Genomic DNA, 18,055 nt, shown 5'->3' on the forward strand with positions numbered 1-18,055 from the left:
TAAATTCTCATCTGCAACTACATTAAACTTTCTTTCTTTTTTTAAACTGGAGAGAGGCAAAGCATTCTCCCCAAAATCTGGCAGCGTCCATTAAATCTTCTCAGGCCACCCAGAGATTTCACTTGACAAACCACTTGTCAGCTACTGAAATATCCTCATAAGCCATAAAGACAACATTTACACTCAAGCTAATCCACCTCCTCAAAGGCAAGCAGAAAGTAGAGTGAAGCCCTTTGGGTCAGAACTTGGTTGGCTTGAAGAAGAAAAAAAGTGGAGTTTCTACTCCTGTCAGTGTGTGATGCTGGTAAGCAAAGGGGATTAAAACAGCAGCAAAGCTCACCACTTCAATTTTGTTGCTAAGCTACACAGATATTTTGGAACTCCAAAGTTTATTTTAACAATAACTCTGTAGAAATTAAGCCCATTAGACATAAGTCTCCCAAAAAAGCACATTTAATCTTCAGGGGAGCCAGAACAACTCACATACAAATCAGCAACACATCCTAATTCACAAAATCACAGAATGGGTCAGGTTGGCAGAGTAGGTCAGCTCCTCCAGTTTCCCTGCTGAAGCAGGTTCATCCCAGAGCACATGGCAAGGGACTGTGTGCAGACAGTTCTGGAACACCTCCGTGAGAGGGACTCTACAACACCTCTGGGCAATCTGTTCCTGTGCACCTGAACAGTAAAGAAGTTCTTTCTTGTGTTCAGGTGGAGCTTCCTGTGCATCAGTTTCTGTCCATTGCCTCTCATCCCAGTGCTGGGCACCACCAAGAATGGTGTGACTGGATGCCTGGCTCCAACCTCTTGACAGCCTCCCTGCAGATAGTCACAGACATGGATGAGGCCCCCTCTCAGACATCTCTTCTCAAGGCTGAACAAGCTCAACTCCTTCAGCTTTTCCCCATAGATATTTGAGATCTTCAGAATCCCAGCACATCCTTGGGCCATTCTGGCAATGGTTATTAAACACCAAAATGGTAATTTCCTAACAGGTCACACTGACACTACAGAGCCTGCAGCACTCATGCAGTGTACACAGTAAATTCATCCACTTCACAGCTTCCTTCTAGGGGGGGTTCATGTTGGTAAACTTATGGTAGGAGTGTCACAGTTTGGATCAGTTGTCTCAATGGTGACAGCAGGAATCCTCTCTCAAGCAGCAAGGCCCTTCCTCCTTGTGTGCCAATGCTCATGCATAGCAAAGACAGCAGCTCTGAGACAGAAATGGGTTTAGTCATTCACATCCAGGGCTTCTTCCCCCTGAATATTCACACAATTTCAGCTTTGGGGGTGTGCAAACAGATATACCAGATATAAGAGAAAGTTAAGGACTATCTAAAAATAATGGATGCCACACTGCCACACGCAGTTTACATTCGGCCTTCAACCCTAAGGAGAAAATTTCTTTTTCCCATTCTTGCTGTAGGAACATCTGCCAGGCATGCCATGAAGGAGTAAGTGTGGGCAGAGCAAACCCCAACCCACTCATATTTATTTCTTGGCTTAAACACTCAAGAGGCACTTATTGAAATCTTTGTTATTCATTCAGCAAATGAAGAGACTCTTCAAATATATTTGACAAACTGTTTCCAGTCACAATAAAAAGTCAGTCTCACAACATTGAACATACAGGTTTTACTTTACTCAGAGAAAGATGTGGCTTAGGGGATGAAGCATGAAGGTAAACAGGGTGAATGAAGCCAGAAACCACCTACACCAGAAACTCTGGATAATGCCAGAAAGTAGCCTTGTTTTGGTAAGTTTCTTCTTATCTGCCTTAATGATTTCTTTCTATAAATCCTGGGGCATCAGGAAAGAACTTTTCACCAAAGATAGTAGAGAACATACATCCAGTGTTTAAACCAGAGTTCCATTGATTTTATCAGCATGTGAACATCATTTCACATTGGTGGATGACAATAAAGTCACGCCAAACTGAAACTGGAGGAATTGCAGAGTCATAGATACAACAGCACATGGGACAAGTGACACTGTCCATACAACATCTTCTCCATGCTCTGCGTCCCCACCTGAGCTGTGAGCATCTGGTTTCAGAATGGTTCAGGACACAAGAGAGATGTGGTACTACCTTGCTCTGCCATAAGCTATTATTTCCCACCTGTGAGGGTTAATCCAGTAACCCCTCAAATTAGACTCACACTGTCTTTACACTATTGTACTGAGGAAGCAGATGGCTTACCTTATGCCACCATCACACTCAGCTGTGTGACTGCTCCTGTCAGCTCTATGAGTGAGGCTAAGACCATGCTATCACAGGCTTTATAAGCCAAGCTTTACAAGCATGCTGTTACTTCCAAACATTTAATAACTTTTAAGGATTTTTGTTCTGCAGCTCTTGTCTTGACATTTCATCTTGCACATACAGCAAATGCAGCACATCTGGAACTGATTGAGCCTTCTGGTGTGGCACAGATTTGCTCTGCTCCCATCTCACAGCCATGCTGGAATGCTGAGAGCATGACAGCACAACAGACGTTAAGCTCAGTGCTTAATTTTATGTCCACAGGCAGCACGAGCCCACTCCTGCAGTGGATAATCTCATCTTCAGTCATGGTGTTCTGTGACAGGAATTTACAACAGTGGCAGAACATCTTCCCAGGTGTTAAACTATTTACTTCACCTGTGCAGGAGGTTGGCATTTGGTTTTATATAAAATAATTGTGACACCGAGGCAGCTGCCTACAAGTGAAATGATCAGTGAATCTTCCATTTTCATAACAATATGGGACTGTTGCAGGTAAAATTATTTCTTATTGACACACAATAAATACTTACATGTCAAACTTTCCACAATATGACCATTAGCACAACCAACAGAACAACAGAAAAGACAGAATCAGAGCAGAATCTTTTGTGATATTAAAGAGAATTTTCCATTACTTCAGCTGTCATCTGGACAGAACTGTGTGATAAAAAGCTTCATTGGGAATTCAATATTTAGTAAGTCTTCTGTCACAGCTGAGTGAGCAAAAAAAAAAAATCCAAACCAAAACACCAAAGCTTTAAGCACATAAATTAATGTCACATATGACTACAGTTTTGCTGCAGCATTTTTCGCAAAACTGGCTGATGCTAACAGTAAAGCCCCACTATGTAAGAGACTTTAGAAAAGATGAGAGATGTATGGGTCCTTTCAAGGCTTTTGACTACACAATACATTGACATTCTTCTTGCAGCTACTGTCGAATTTACCTAGAAAGAATGAACAGATCAAATAATTAAAAGGAAATTAGACAGTCCAACACAGCAGAAAGAGGGGTTTTGTTTTCCTGTCAAGAACAGACAATATATTTCCTGAACAAAACCCCTTTTCCACTAGGTTTCCTCCACCAACTTGCTAGACTATTTCTCTGTGCAGCAGTCCACCAGTCATAAAAAAAAAAGGTAGGCAGCATCCAGGAGCTTAAATGCATAGATCAAAATGGTGAAAGATCCACCCCTTGTTCTGAACGTAAATCTAACCAAGCTGGACTGCTGAAAGAACATACTTTCATCAGCAGTATTTACTGCTACACTGTTGGCAGGATCATAATGGCCCTAACCAAGGATAAGAAAACACTTGCTTTGCTAACCAACGGTTCCCAAAACATTTAGATGCAGGTCAGTCCCCAAGGATCCCATTTCACTGTCCTTCCTTAGACTTTCAGCTCATTTTGATAAATTCTCTAGCCTTTAATGGATGCAGCCATAATCCTGCAAAGGAGCTGTGCTTGAACTGGTTGTAGATAAACACACACTGAATCAGAACTATGCAGAAAGCCTTCTGGGGAATCTGAGAAGCCAGGTCATGGTGTTTGAAAACTAAGTATTATCTTTAAGAGTTACAATTAAATTCCAGTATAATGTACAATATCCACGCACTTCAGCCATTTGAGGCAGGGACGTATGCTGGAGCAGTCCCAGAGTTAATTTATGGGGCCAACCATCATTTGGAATCTCTGCTGCAGAAAACGTTGTTCTTGAATCTAAAATTCTCAGTAAACCCTGTGCTCTAAACTGAAAGCACAGAGCTGAGACTCACTATGTGATATCATGACTTCCTAGGAACAACCAGCTGGAAAAATGAATGTCTCAAGTGTATAAATGTTTTTGTTAGATTTTTGCAAGTAATTCACTGCGGAGTTGATGTTTTATCTCTAAAGGTGAGTGAGTCTTACCAGGAGATGCTATGTCTGACACACATGTAGTGGTTGGGATCTGCAGTGGGCCAGGAGCACTAACATACAGGAATGCAAAAGAGGAGATTTTGAGTTTAAGGCACAAATTACTGATACTTTCTAAATAAAGGATCATTGTTTCTGCTTCCTTTTCTTCAGTGAGCTACACAGCACAGGGTAAGGATACCTCTCCACCTTTTGACTCTTTTTACTTCAATTAGGAAATATATATTTGGATCTTTTTCTCACTCTGTCCTGGAAGAACACCTTACAGTGACTTCCCACAATAACACAGGGCATGTCTCTACCACTCTGCAGCTGGGATGAGGAGTGTGCTTCTGCAGAAACTCCCCACCAACTGCACTTCAGCTGACATCACAGAGAAGTCTTAGTGGATGTGATTCGGAAAAAAACAAAGATGAAAATGTGTTTCAGGAGTGCACCTATTTTGCTGCAAACAAACATTAAATCCCCAGCACTAGAGTTTGTGTGAAACAAATAACTATGTGAAACAAATTTTTGTGAAACAAATAACTATGAAACATAAAGCATCATGTCTTCTCCAACAATTTTTCCCTAAACAGCTATTCCAACTCAACTGCATTCCTTAGTAAACATTGCCACAGAACCCTATACAGAATGGGTGCTTATAAGACATTCCCAAAGGGAAACAGGGAGGTAGAAGAGGAGAGAGTAGCTTGGAATCAACTCATTGCTTCAAACTCAGCTAAACCACCTGAGTGCCAAGATGGCTAACTTTGCAGAAAAAAACATGCTCTAAGAAAACTGAAATAGGCAACAGATACCTGCAAACATCTATATTTGTTGTCTTCTCTCAAGGGATTCTAAAGATCGTGCTTGTTAATGGAATCGAGATTATTTCACTGGGCAAACACATGTTATTTTGAGAATTCCTCTACAGGAACAACTAAAATGAAAAGCTTAGTCAACCATCAGTAGGTTAATATACTCATTTTACACAAGTTTAACTTTTCTGAAGATGAAAAAAATGTATATTTCCTTACTGGTAGGAAATAGCTCAGGCAAATAAGACTTGTTTGACTGACAGGGGAAAGGAAAGGAAAAACCCCCAATGTAGTGTTGAAAAAGAGGCAAAATAGTGAATTTGCTTGAAACACAGCTAAATATGTAACGCCTTAAATCCTCACCTCCAAGAAAAGGCTCTATTGAAGTTTTTTTTCTTGCTCTACTTACATGATTTTCTGAAAAAGAATCTAACAGTTTTGGAAAGATTGCTCAGAACAGTTTAAGTAACAAACCAAAATCACCTGTTGGTGTCAACTTCTCCCATGAATGCTCCTATTTTCCTTCCACTGCAGAGAAGGTGTGTTGAATGGCAACTCTATATATTAGGTGATTTGAGTATCAGAAGTGTAAAGAGACCTTGAAACTCTGAGTTGTCTTTTGAATATATGCATCTATCTTTGCTAGTGGAAAAGAGGTACAGGTAGAAACTAGATATGCAAGTAATAAAGATTTTCAGAGTCTTCATGAGGACAGTGTTAGCTTCTCTCAAGGTACATACTGTGGGACCTTTGCAGAAATCAATCTATTTAAAAAGTGCCACAGAAAACATTTTATGCCAACTCAGGAAGCAGCAGTAATTGTGTACCTTTTTCATCTTAGTGCTCTAATGCAGCTGTTACACTGACAAAAAGTTTTGTAAAACTACATAAATATGTACAGTTATAATATATTCTTTCCTTATCCACTACAGTATATTTAAAACCAGGGACAATTTTTGAATATACTTATTCTTTCCAGAGGACATTACCTTAGGCTTGTCTACACTGAGTTTGGTTCCAATCAGTCTGTCTCCATCCACTCTGCTTCTCTAGTCTTGACTAATTTTAGAAAATCTGTCATCATCAAGCTCTTGCATGGCAGTTCTCTTCTTCAGATCCCTAACAAATAAATACAGGTCTCAGCACAAATCTGGAGACTCTCAGTCCTCAGCTTTATGTTTTGGAACATTAAATATTTCTTTCTGAATTAACTCACTATAATTAACTAAATACTGCTATTTAGAAAACCCCAAAACAACCAACTAACCAACTGCACAGTGTAGAACCCCCTTCCCAGGTTTTACTAACTCAGTCATGTAAGACTGCAATCCTTCATGACCAATGCCACAGGCATAGCATGATTATGAGCTGCCAGAGCACAGGATTAACTCAGTTTACAGTACAGCAACTTCATACACAGCACCATGAAGTGTAATGACACAGCTAAATATGCCGGCACAGGATCAGTAGGGCTTTCATTATCTTTTAACATGTACTACTACCCCTCTTCAGAACATGGTGCCTCCTTTTGGCAATCCCCTTTTGCCACACATTCCCCAACAGGTGCCACAATCCATGAGTGCAAGTCTGTGGATCTTGGGAGGCCCAAGATCAGGGCAGGTTAACACTGCTTTCCCATCACTACACTTTCTCAAGGCTCAGTAGTGAAGAGTCCAAAAGGATCTATTTAACTCTGTTCTGGCTCTGACCTTAGCACAATTTTCTAAAGAAGCAATTTTGTAAACTTTACAGAAAGTTCTCTGATTCTCAACCCAAGATTTCTTTGATTCAGGACTACATCTCCTCTTCTACACCTTTTTTAAAGCAATTCTAGACTTGATGCTGAACTGAAAATCCTGGAGCTGCCTGTTAAACAGAACAGCAGGTGAAACAGGAGCAGCTGAAGCACATGTCATTTTTCACTGAAGCACCTTAGACCTGACCAGCAGGATGGCACAAATGGCAGAAGTGAAATTCACTTCATACCAACTACATAGATACAAAAAAAATAATTCACACTGAATTTGAAGAAACTATAAGAAGAAGAAGTAAGTTCCCTCTTCGTCATCCTGAGCATTTATTTTTAAGTCTCTGCTTTTATTGTGGTTATCCAAGAACATGTTCAATCACTATATCAAAGCTGAATAACCCCCAGTAGGATAAATTGTCCCTCTGTAACAACAGCACATACACAGCTAAGCATGTTCTTGAGGGGATTACAAATCCTTCTGCTAGATTCTGATCACCTTACCTACACTTCAGCTTCTTGCAGTGGTCAGTGGAAAAATCCAAAAACCCACACAGGCAACCTTATAATCTGCTTTTGCACAATTTCTTTGTGAATTGTGATTGCTTCTGTCCTCCCTCTTTGCCTAGCCAGACAAGCTTAATGCTGGTCCCACAGGAAATACCTGGCTTCATGCACATTTTTTAATGCAATCACCTTCAACATTCTCCTTGGGTCATCCAGGAGAAAAAGTTTTTGTTTTAAACAAAAATGATTAATAATTAATAAATGATTTTGTTATAAATAACAAAATCTCTGTCCCATGATACAAAAGTCCTTGCAACTACTCAGCAGCTTCTATTGAAATCCCACCAATCTCCTTATCTCTTGATAGATAGGAGCAGCCAGTTCTTTGGCTTTCTCTGCTCCATCCTCTAAAACCTTTATCAGATGAGACTTGTCTTCCTGGAGTTTCTTGATTTCACTCCTGATAGGTGCAAATTTTTGGATAACGGCCTCTGCCACCACCATTTTGTAGTGAGCAGTGTCGAGACCAGTGGCTTGGTGCAGCACGTCTTTGATGCTCAGCCCCGTCACTGCGGCGTGGATGGACACCAGGTTGGAGACACCGGGGCGGGCGGCGGGCTCGTAGGTCACCTCCGAGGTGAAGTCAGTCACAGCCTTGCGGAACTTCAGCACTATTTCATCTGGGCTGTCTGCTATGGTAACGGTGGCTAACTTCTGCGGGTCTGACTTGGACATCTTGGCTGATGGATCTCTGAGGGATTTTATTCTCTTTGTTGTACCTTTAAAAACAAAAAGTTATGAGCACAGACAATGGTTTCTTATGACAATTGCCAAGAACAGTGTGCAGCTATATGATGAAGCTGTTTATTCTTGCTCGAAAATGAACTGTGAGCACAATCATGTATGTTCTGTTTAGTCCTTGCATCCTTCCTGTCCTTCTAAGAAGCCACCTTTCTCCTCTCATAAGCTGAATGAAGCCCATTCCATTTCTCCCATCCTCAAGAAGCAGGAAATTCTGCTGGAGCTACTTCTAATATTTTATGTGGCTTACATGCTGATTTGCCCCCAAAATTTTCCCTCATCTATCACTGCACTTTACTGAATGGTTTTGAGCAGCGGAGAAACAGGTTAACTCCACTGGTAAAAAAAAAAAAATAGAATCCCATAACAGCTAATCTCCTTATTTCAGGAAACTCTTCCACTCAAAATCTCTTGCAAATTCTCCTAAATCTCAGTAAAACAGTTATTAAAATTCTCTAACTCAACACTGACCAGCTCTGTTAGATGTAAAGTACTGTTTAGATAAGAAAGGTGTGGGTGTTGTACAAACTGCTAAGATACATGCATGTACATGAAACAGATAAATGGCATTAGGAGAATATTGCAAAGTACTTTAACAGCATCAATCCACACTGCTTCAGTTTTTCACCAAGAAATATCATTCATGAAGTACCTAAAGTATCACTTATCTACAGAGTACTAATACCAGTTGTTTTTACACACCTAATACAGCCAACAAAATTACCTGCATACTGCTCATAGATGGCCTATGTACTCAGTGAAAGGATAAGGGTTCTTCCAGCATACAATTCAGACTGCCCCAGAAAGTGCTTTGTTCTGAAATCACTTTTTGGAAGAGTTTCTTCTGCAAATTTGAAAGAGTCCAGGTAATTCAATTGTCTACAGCTAGTGAGTCTGAATAGGTCCCCTACCTTCTCCATCCATCTAGGATGTTTTGTTGGTTTGCATATACTTATGAAGTAGTACTTCAGAAGTACTACTTAAGAAGGAATACTTTTTGGGAGCAAAATGAAATGTTTTTTTCCTTTTTTTTTTTCCAAATTGAGCTTTTTATTTAATGGTAAACAGTCTCACCTGCATCAGAGGCTACACTCAGCTCCTCTCTATAGTGTTTAGTACTCCATTAGAAACTATAGCATTTGCAATCCCTGATATTCTCAAAACACCACTCCAGGTCTAACATAATTTTTGTCACTGAGGCTTGAAAATTGAGAAAGCTTTATTACTGCCTGTCTTTTCTAAGGTGAGAGCTCCTTGCCCTTTTGGGGGCGAAGGTCTCTGCTGTGCATTCCTCTACATTACTTACAACAAAGATGCAGCGCTTCATCCTTGCCCAATTCTTCACGTTTCTTAGCAAACATGCCATTTGCGCCATCTGACTCCTCCTCACCCCCCGGCCTATGACCTTACAGCTCAAAAATGGCTGAGAAGATTTTCCTTGTAAGTCTTCCTGAGACTAAGATCAAAACCGTAAAGTCTTAAGCTCTGTGACAGACACATATTGAAATACTCAAGCATATATTAAACACCCTTAAAAAAAATTGGAGCACTGTACATATAACCCAACAGGCTGTTCAGCAACCTTAAAGTAAACATCTCTGACTTGGACACCGAAGAATTCTGCTTGCTAGAGGTCTGTGGCCTTGTTGCTTACATGTCTCCTGAATGAGCAACATGGAATAGAGACCCTACTCTTTTTAAAAAGTCCAGTGCTTGAAGAGCAAGGCTGACTGGCAGCAGAGTGCATCTGGCCCGCTGGACTAGAATACCAGACGTCACGTACATTCCTCAACCATGGATTTCTAAAGCCTTATATCTATCTTGGGAGTTCATTTTCACAGCCTCTAGGCTCTTTTTGCCAGGTTTTAATTTTCCACTCCCTTAATATCAGTTTGTCCCCTTTTCTTGGTCCCTGAAACTATTTCCACAATGTTTAAATCCATCTTCAACTTCGAAGTGCAGTTAAGGGAAAAAAAAATAACCAACTCACTTAAAATGGCTTTGGGCACAGGAAAGAATTCTCCATATTTCTTGTTGAAATGTTGTGCTATATCTTGGGCTAGTTCCAGGTGCAGGACTTGATCTTCTCCAACAGGAACACGTGTTGACCTTTTAATAAAAGACAGATACAGGAAACTCAGCAAAGCTCTCTGGTTCTGCTGAAATGTTACTCAAGACTGTAACAGCTTCTGCCATGATTGAGGGCCAGACTGAGCCAAACACTCAGTCCCAGCTAGATAAAGGTGCTGTGGGAGCAAGATCCCAAACCGAACATATTCAAGGATGACTCTGCTTTTTGTGCTGAACTGAAGCACATAACCAAGGGCAAAAATAGCCCTTTGTGAAGACATATATGGCAAAGATACCTGTAAGAGCAACTCATTAAACTCAGCTCAAAGAAAGGTTTCTTTAGTATCTCCTGTTGCCTCTTTAGAGATCAAAGAGCACATGCTATAGTGTAAAAAAAAAAGTAAGAAAGATCTGCAAGGCATAAAGTGCAGGCAGCTTGTCATGTCAAGTCTCAGGAAAACATAACTGCTGTTGAGGAGTTAGTACTGAGGATGTATCAAGGGAAGGAAAGAAGAGAGTGTTTCTTCTTCATCACAATTGTATAAATCATGTGGTCCAGCGCCTCTATTGTCACAAGAGTTATTAGAGGATTCAAAGGATAACTTGATCTTCTGTATTGAACTCAATGGCTTGAATACACTTCTGGAGGGAAACACAATCTGCATCAGAGGACATGAGGAGGTGAAGAGTCCATTACTTCCCCGGTGATTCTTTCCCACAGTTAATCATACTTGCTAAAAATGTATGATTCTTTTAGATGAGGCAGACTTGAAATCTTGCCAGCTTTTGATTACTCTCCCATCCCCCAGCAGATTTTTTTCCTAAGGCTTACGGGGTATTCAGCTATGAATACTGGACATGTTCCAAAATAAGGAAGTTCACCATGCATCTTTTAAGTTCCCAGAAAATTTCAGATCAACATGGTATGCTTTCCTTCCGATTCTGAATTACTGGGCTGACATCCAGGAATCAATTTGTCCACCTTTATTCTCAACCAGCCAGCAAGGCAACCTAAAAACAGTTACAGTAGGAATCAATAGGAAAGCACAGTGCCCTATAAGTGAGAGAAAATCAGTTACCATAATCAATATACTTTAAGCAGGTCAAAAGAAACGTTTCCATATGCCAAAATGGTTCCATATTCACAAAGTTTGCCACTAAACAGAAAACATATTATCTCCATAAAAGCCTCTGCACGATACCTTGCCTTTTTCCTTGCTGGCTTTTAAAAAAACTTCTTCTATTCTGGTGCTATTTTTACTTCTTTCTGTCGTGCATTTACCTTCTGTCCATTTTCCTGTCTCTTTGATCCTTGGTTCATCTGAGCTAGTACTGTTTCTCCCCCTCCTCCAGCTCTAAATTCTACTTCATGACTGCTGTTCCCTTCCTGTGTTTCCATTTCTCACCAATTCTTGTTCCTCATATTATTTTGCTTACATTAAAACATTTCTTATTAAAGACATTAAGTCAAGTTTCTTCAAAGAGATATTGTTTCTCTTTCAATTCCTTGTTTTGTGCTCTGGGTGGACAGCCTGCTGTTAATACAGATAGTAGCCAACAAACCACTGGCTTTGCTACGGAAAGATGAAACACCTGATCTTATTAGAGATGGAAGAGACAGACATGGTTGAGCTCAATCAAAACAACGTGATTTCTGATAAAGTTGTCTAAATTTCACCCTTAAATACTTGATGCTCAAATCACTCAAATATTTGACAATCAAATGGGACTCACTTCAAATAAAATCATTACGATATTCAAAATAATTCTGCCTTTTGCTTGCTTCCTGTTATTTTTAGTTAAAATTTAGGTAAATTAGAAATACCATCTCTTGGTCTTTTAACAGTCCTGTTTTCCCTACTATGATCAATTAACATGAAATTTCTCTAGACACATTTTTCTGAATTCACAGCTGGTTAATCTTGGTTAGTCTGACCTGACATCCTTGTCCTCAGTTCTGTGTTAATTCTCCGTCCCAATCAATACTCACAAGTTCCTTCAGAACAATGCTACAAAGTACATATGCTCTGAACATAAAAAAAAAATCATATATGGTGCACTGTCTTCAACATTTACTTACTGAGACAGCTTAAATCATATTATGAAATACAACCAGGGATTACAATGCACTACAAGTTCTATTAGCCAGGCTACAGGCATGCTGAGTCCCCAGTCCCTCACTAGGGGCTGTTTCCACTGCAGCACTAGCCAGGTACTACAAGCTGCAGTCAATAAGTTTCACTTTTTCACCAGTATGAACTGGCCTACACAGAATCCCCCACTAATATTGGTATGCTACATACAGACAGTTTAAGTACAGTACACTGCATAAAATAAAGCATAAGTACTTAAAAAAAAAAAAAGTGTATCAGTGTGAATGTGCAATATGTATCATTAAAAATCAGTCTGTTACAATTGCCTAATAATTATTCTCACATGACCAGATTGTGCTCTTTACAGCCCTGTCAGTAGCTTTTTAATCAGGCTAGATTTCAACCAGCCACTCAAGAGTCTGTCTGTCATCCATTTCCAATCTTCTGATCTAATCACACCCAGCTCCCCTGCTCAATAAGTTAGCATGTTGACCTGACAGGCATTCATTCCAATGTAGCTGAACAGACATTGCCCATGGGCTCACATTCTGCCTCTTACTTGTACAGTAAAATATCTGCTGCTTGAAGCACAGGGTAAGTCAACAAACCAACAGTTCCTTCGCTATTCTGGCTGGCACGCTTCATCTGTTTGGAAAAGAAAAACAGAAGAATCACACTTTTGACTAATGGTATCAAGGTCTGTGATTTTAATGAATTAGAATTCTGAATAATTGAGTAATTTATTATGTAGCTCTACAGAAGACAGTGTCAAGTAAAATCCACTACTTATGAATATATTCTGGTTGATGTCTTACATTTATGAATTTCTCTACACTGTTCTGATATTCTAGTGAGAAGGGAACATAGGGTTTCTTTTGTTTTCTGTTTGTAACCATATTAATGGAAATGATTTCAAATGAAAAACCATAAGGCTAATTTATTAAACTTGGATATTACACATAAATCCTACTTTTTAAATAGTGTCTTCAGCAATAAATTTTTGAAACACTTCATAATGGAGATACAAAAAGATATTAAAAGGTATTAACCTGTGTTAGAGATCAAGACACAGTGATCACACACAGTCACCAGGACAGCCAGTGACAGCTGGGAGAAGCCAGACCTACACAGGCAGAGTCCAGTGCTGTCTCCATCAGTTCTCACTGCTCCCCACAATCTACCTAATGCATTCAAGTCCTCTACTGCTCCCTGATATGGATCACCTAGATCAAGACAGTCAGGGTGCAAACACTAACTCTGTTCTAGCAATGACATATCTGTGTTTTACTTTTAGGAATATTTAAATATACTAACCCCCTTGAAATCTGAATTATTTCATTAGGACTGATCAAATATATTTCAACTTGTCTCACACTCTCCAACAGATCCTGAATTCTGTCTCCATCTTAAGTGCCTAGGGTTCAGGGAACCTAATTTGCAAAGCCTAGCACCTGTAACACCTATCTGTAGGTCTGGAAAGTCAATCCAGTCAAAGTAGGATTTAGGAGCTTAACTTTAGAACCTCAGGTTTGAAAAGGTTTGCTTTAATCTATGCCATGCATTAACACTGGTTGCTGTATTTAAGTTTTACTGGTTTTATTTAATTAAGAAGGAAAACAGGAAAAAAGAAAACATCTGGAGGTATTTAAGGCTGCTCTGAACTCTGCAAGCCCAAACTGCTCTTAAGCTGTTGGGTTTTTTTTTTTTTCCTTTTTCAGATACTTCTCTCTCCTGTCTTTTTCTGCTTACTAAATGTCAAAATAAAATACAAGGAAATTAAATGTAAGAACTCTATTGATGCAGTCAGGATAATGCAACACCAAAATTAAGAAGATGAACATTTGACACTCATAGAGGCAAACATTTAAGATACAATATCACTCAGCACATTTTTAATATTTATAATTTCTATACTCCTCTTCAAACATATGCCTCTTTTGAACACTCTTCCATAAAATCTACAGAGCAGCCACTCTTTATAGTGGAAAATAAAAAGCTGTTTATGGAACTCCTTAATCGGCAAGGCCCAAGGTTTCCACTGCAATATCTTCCATTACTCCTGCATTATTAAACAAGCACTGAAATAACACTGAATGTTCTAGCAGTTTAATAACAGCAAACAAACCTCCTTTTTAGCACAGTTTTTCTGCAAATCTCTGCCAAAACCACAATTCTGTAGCTTCCAGCAGGAAAATGTTCACTAAGAAGAACAGAACTGGAGAGGTATGTTTTACCCCTTCCACCACAAGACTACAGAATTGCTTAAAGCAAGAACAACCAAGGTAAAGTTGGTACTTCATACATGACAAGTATTTCCAGGATAACATTTCTACTCAATTCCCATAAATTTCTTTTAAATTTACCAAACTGTCCATACCTTCCACTGGGGCAAACGTAGCAGACGTGGCACATTAGTTAAGCACCCAAGAATCCAGGCAAGTTCTGCATGCTCAGGAACCTGAAAGTATGAAGTTAGAATCTATTTAAATCTTCCTCCTTTATATGCATATTTTCTCAAAGTCTGTAAGAATAAATTACATCAAAGATGAGAAAACCATTTATTTCTGTACATTACTTTTTCAGTAAGGTCAAGTGACAAGCTAATGGAAAGTTTTGGACACTACCAGGATTGAATACCCTATATCAAAATAGTATAGCAAGGTTCTTGATCCTATCCACCCATATTCTAAACAAGGAAGAAAATGCTTTAGCAATAGCAGAGTTGAGCACACATGTAAACTCCTTTGCTTGAGTACTTGATTCACTCTTTGCAATATTGGCAGGTTTGAATCTTTAAGAGGATGCTAACTGTCTCAAAGATGTTCAAAGCTTCATGCCTGCAATATAATATAACAACTCATACAGAAGGCAGTAAAAAGTGTTTCTTGATAAGTAAGAACTACTAGGATTATTAATTGCAATTCTTTTGTTGTCACATTTTAAATACAGTAATTTCCTAGCTAGCAGTCATTGGACTACTTTGTTGACCAATGTGTAAAAGTATCCAACCTCCAGACTACAGCTCAGTGGTTAGAAATATTTTAGGTTGATTCTTTCCCTTCTTTCTGCCTTTCCCACAGATTCAGGGTTTTTATTAATTCCCTCATGCTTATTTGACCTATAATCTTCTGTGCACAAGACAAAGTGCAACAAAATACTGGAGTAAAATGAACTTCACGGAAAATACTGAGCACAAGACTCCTACTTCATCTAGAAGGAATCACCATCTGGTTGAAAGTGGTTTCTCATTTCTTTCTTCTAGTCACGGACAGAGAGGAGATGGTGCTCTGTTGCACTTGTGTTGACAAGAACCCTCTTTAAAAGCTATGCAGTCATTGATTCAGCCCTGTCAGATGTTGCTTTTGCAGCCAAGACTGCACGTGCGTTTCACTGGATCAGTGGATTTGACATTACATCAGTTACCAAAACACCAAGTGATCTAAACAGTATTTGTTGGGTTGAATACACGGTTCTTGGTCCTACCAAGTCATACTCACTTCCTACCTTGAAACAAACAGTCCTCTCCTAAATATTACTAAAGTGCTGAATATGCTGAAGAAAAAGCCTGATAAAATGGGGACAAAATATGTAGAAGTATACCAAAGGGTAGAGGTTTCAGCTGGAATAAAATTCAGTACTGGAGGCTAATGAGTCAGCATTCATCATCCAAATTGAAGTAACTGACTGTGTATTGGTGTGTGAATCAGGAGGTTCTAGGCTTAAACCACAAATCATTTGTCAGACTAAATCACAGTTTAAGCTACTGTGTTTTACTTGGCAAGAGGGGCAGGTAATTGCAGCCTTTGGTTGGTCATGGGGCATCTGCTCAAATATTACTCATTTAGCTATTTTAGTATTTCATCACACTGATTGCACAAATTTGATACAATGAAACTGGAAGACGTATATGATGATGCATATGACACCAGAAGACTAATGTCTCAGTCTGTTCTTCCTTTCACTGAGTAATATCCATGGATCACAATCAGGAGAAGCCATTCTCCCAGACAAACTCCATCCGCTTCTTGCTGCAGGTCCATTTAAAACTGCAGGCAAATGTCTTCATTAAACAACCAAAACACAAGAATGTGAGAAATAACACTGTACTGGATCACAACAAAGGCAATGCAGCCTTGTGCCCTATTTCCAGGAGTAGTATTTGGGGCAAACACAGGAGGCTACTGCTTCCTACAGTATCTTCCCCTCATACTTCTCCAGCATCCATAATTGTTGCACTAGGGAATATCAGAAGGAATATTAGAATTATCCCTGGCTCAGTCCTGGTAATGTACCCAGATTCCCCAGGAAACTTCTCCAGCATCCATAATTGTTGCACTAGGGAATATCAGAAGGAATATTAGAATTATCCCTGGCCCGGCCCTGGTAATGTGCCCAGATTCCCCAGGAATATGTCTAATTGTTTTCTGAACCAGCTGATAGTGCCCACTTCACAACCCCATGGAGCAGCAAGCTCCAGAGCCTTAAACCTGATGTGTAAAGAAATAATTTAGCCACTAATGTATCTATGTTTATTTACTGTTTTTTGAATACCACCTGTTTCTTATATTGCACAATTTGGTGAACAATTCCACATCCACCTTATTCAGTGTATTTCTGATTTTCAAAACTGTGATTGCATATATGCCTCAGCCTTCTCCTCTTCAAACTGAAGCAACCCTGACTTCTGATTTTTTCCTCCTTAAGGCAGCTACTCTATCCCCTGCGGCATGAATTCCTCTCCTTTGTATCATATATAAATCATTAGTTCATTCTGGAGACTCTAAGCCTTCACCCAGTATTCAAAAAATGGGCACATTAAGGTTTGCATGGTGACAAAACATCATCTCTGTCTTACTCACAACACCCTTTCTGGTGATGTGGTGATGATGACTTATCATTGGCTCTTCTGAAAATTGCTTGTGCTGAGCCAATGATTTCAGAGAACTGCCAATGATGACTCCAGGACGTTCTTTCCTGGATTTTGTGAAGAAGGTTTAGAATACTTTTACCCAGATGTTTTAAAGTATTTAAAGATCTTCTACCCCTTATTTGCCTGTCCACTCTGTTTTATGAGTTCTTTTGGAATTCCTTTCCTTGGCATAGCATTTGGCTACACATAAGGACTTAATACTGTCAGTGAACTTCTGTTCACTACTTTCTTCAGGTCATGAAGGAAAATGTTGACTAGAACTGCTTCCAGCAAGAATTCCTGAGCAACATGACTGCTGACTGTGCCATTCAAAAAAAATGAGTGAGCATTACAGCCTATGTGGCTTTCAATAGCGATATGATTTGTCTTTCAACAGAGAAGAGAGATCTCATATTTGCATAAATCTACAAAATGCTTTTCAGTTGATTCCTATTGTGTTAGGTAGTGTTTATTGTGCCATCACAAGGAAAACCTTTGTCAGAGAAACATCACTTTTCACACAATTTTCATTAAAAAGAGTATGACTGTTAGAGAGGCGTTCTGCTTGCTTTTTAAATTTATTTTTTAAAGGAGGTTACCCAATAATCCAACTAGGATTTCAAGAAATAAAAGTACAAAGAGCTCCAATTAATTCAGGTTATTCTGTTTACTCTTTAACCAATGAAGAACTCAATTTCATTTGTATTTTAAAATCTTTAATCAATTTCATTTGTGTTTTAAAATCTGACAACAAACCACTGTCTAGAGCTACAATGTACTTCAGGATCACCCAGTTTTTCAAAAGACAACAGATAATAATAAACTTAACTCTTTTCCAAAGAACACATAATTTTCTCAGCGTGCACTCTCCTCCCAGTACATCAGTATAAAAGTAATACAAATGGTAGAAAACCAGAATTACATCTCCAATTAACAAAACT

At 39.2% G+C, this 18,055-nt stretch overlaps 1 protein-coding gene across 7 annotated transcripts in view; it reads right to left on the bottom strand.

The window, feature by feature from the left end:
• Window positions 1–1,623: 1,623 nt before the first annotated feature.
• WARS2 (tryptophanyl tRNA synthetase 2, mitochondrial) overlaps window positions 1,624–18,055 on the bottom strand; it is a 44,011-nt gene continuing 27,579 nt past the window's right edge. For 5 of the 7 annotated variants that reach the window (XM_063148444.1, XM_063148448.1, XM_063148449.1 and 2 more), the window contains 4 exons: window positions 14,583–14,663; window positions 12,765–12,850; window positions 10,033–10,151; window positions 7,055–8,020 (listed from right to left, as the gene is read on the bottom strand). In XM_063148444.1, coding sequence (XP_063004514.1) covers window positions 7,572–8,020; window positions 10,033–10,151; window positions 12,765–12,850; window positions 14,583–14,663 — 735 coding nt within the window. In that variant the 3' untranslated portion in view covers window positions 7,055–7,571. Of the gene's footprint in view, window positions 3,217–5,976; window positions 6,107–7,054; window positions 8,021–10,032; window positions 10,152–12,764; window positions 12,851–14,582; window positions 14,664–18,055 lie in introns of those variants that run through there. The other 2 variants (XR_010026689.1, XR_010026690.1) reach the window with 2 other exon arrangements.

The sequence above is a fragment of the Melospiza melodia genome, chromosome 2, assembly GCF_035770615.1.
Source record: "Melospiza melodia melodia isolate bMelMel2 chromosome 2, bMelMel2.pri, whole genome shotgun sequence".
NCBI lineage: Eukaryota > Metazoa > Chordata > Aves > Passeriformes > Passerellidae > Melospiza > Melospiza melodia.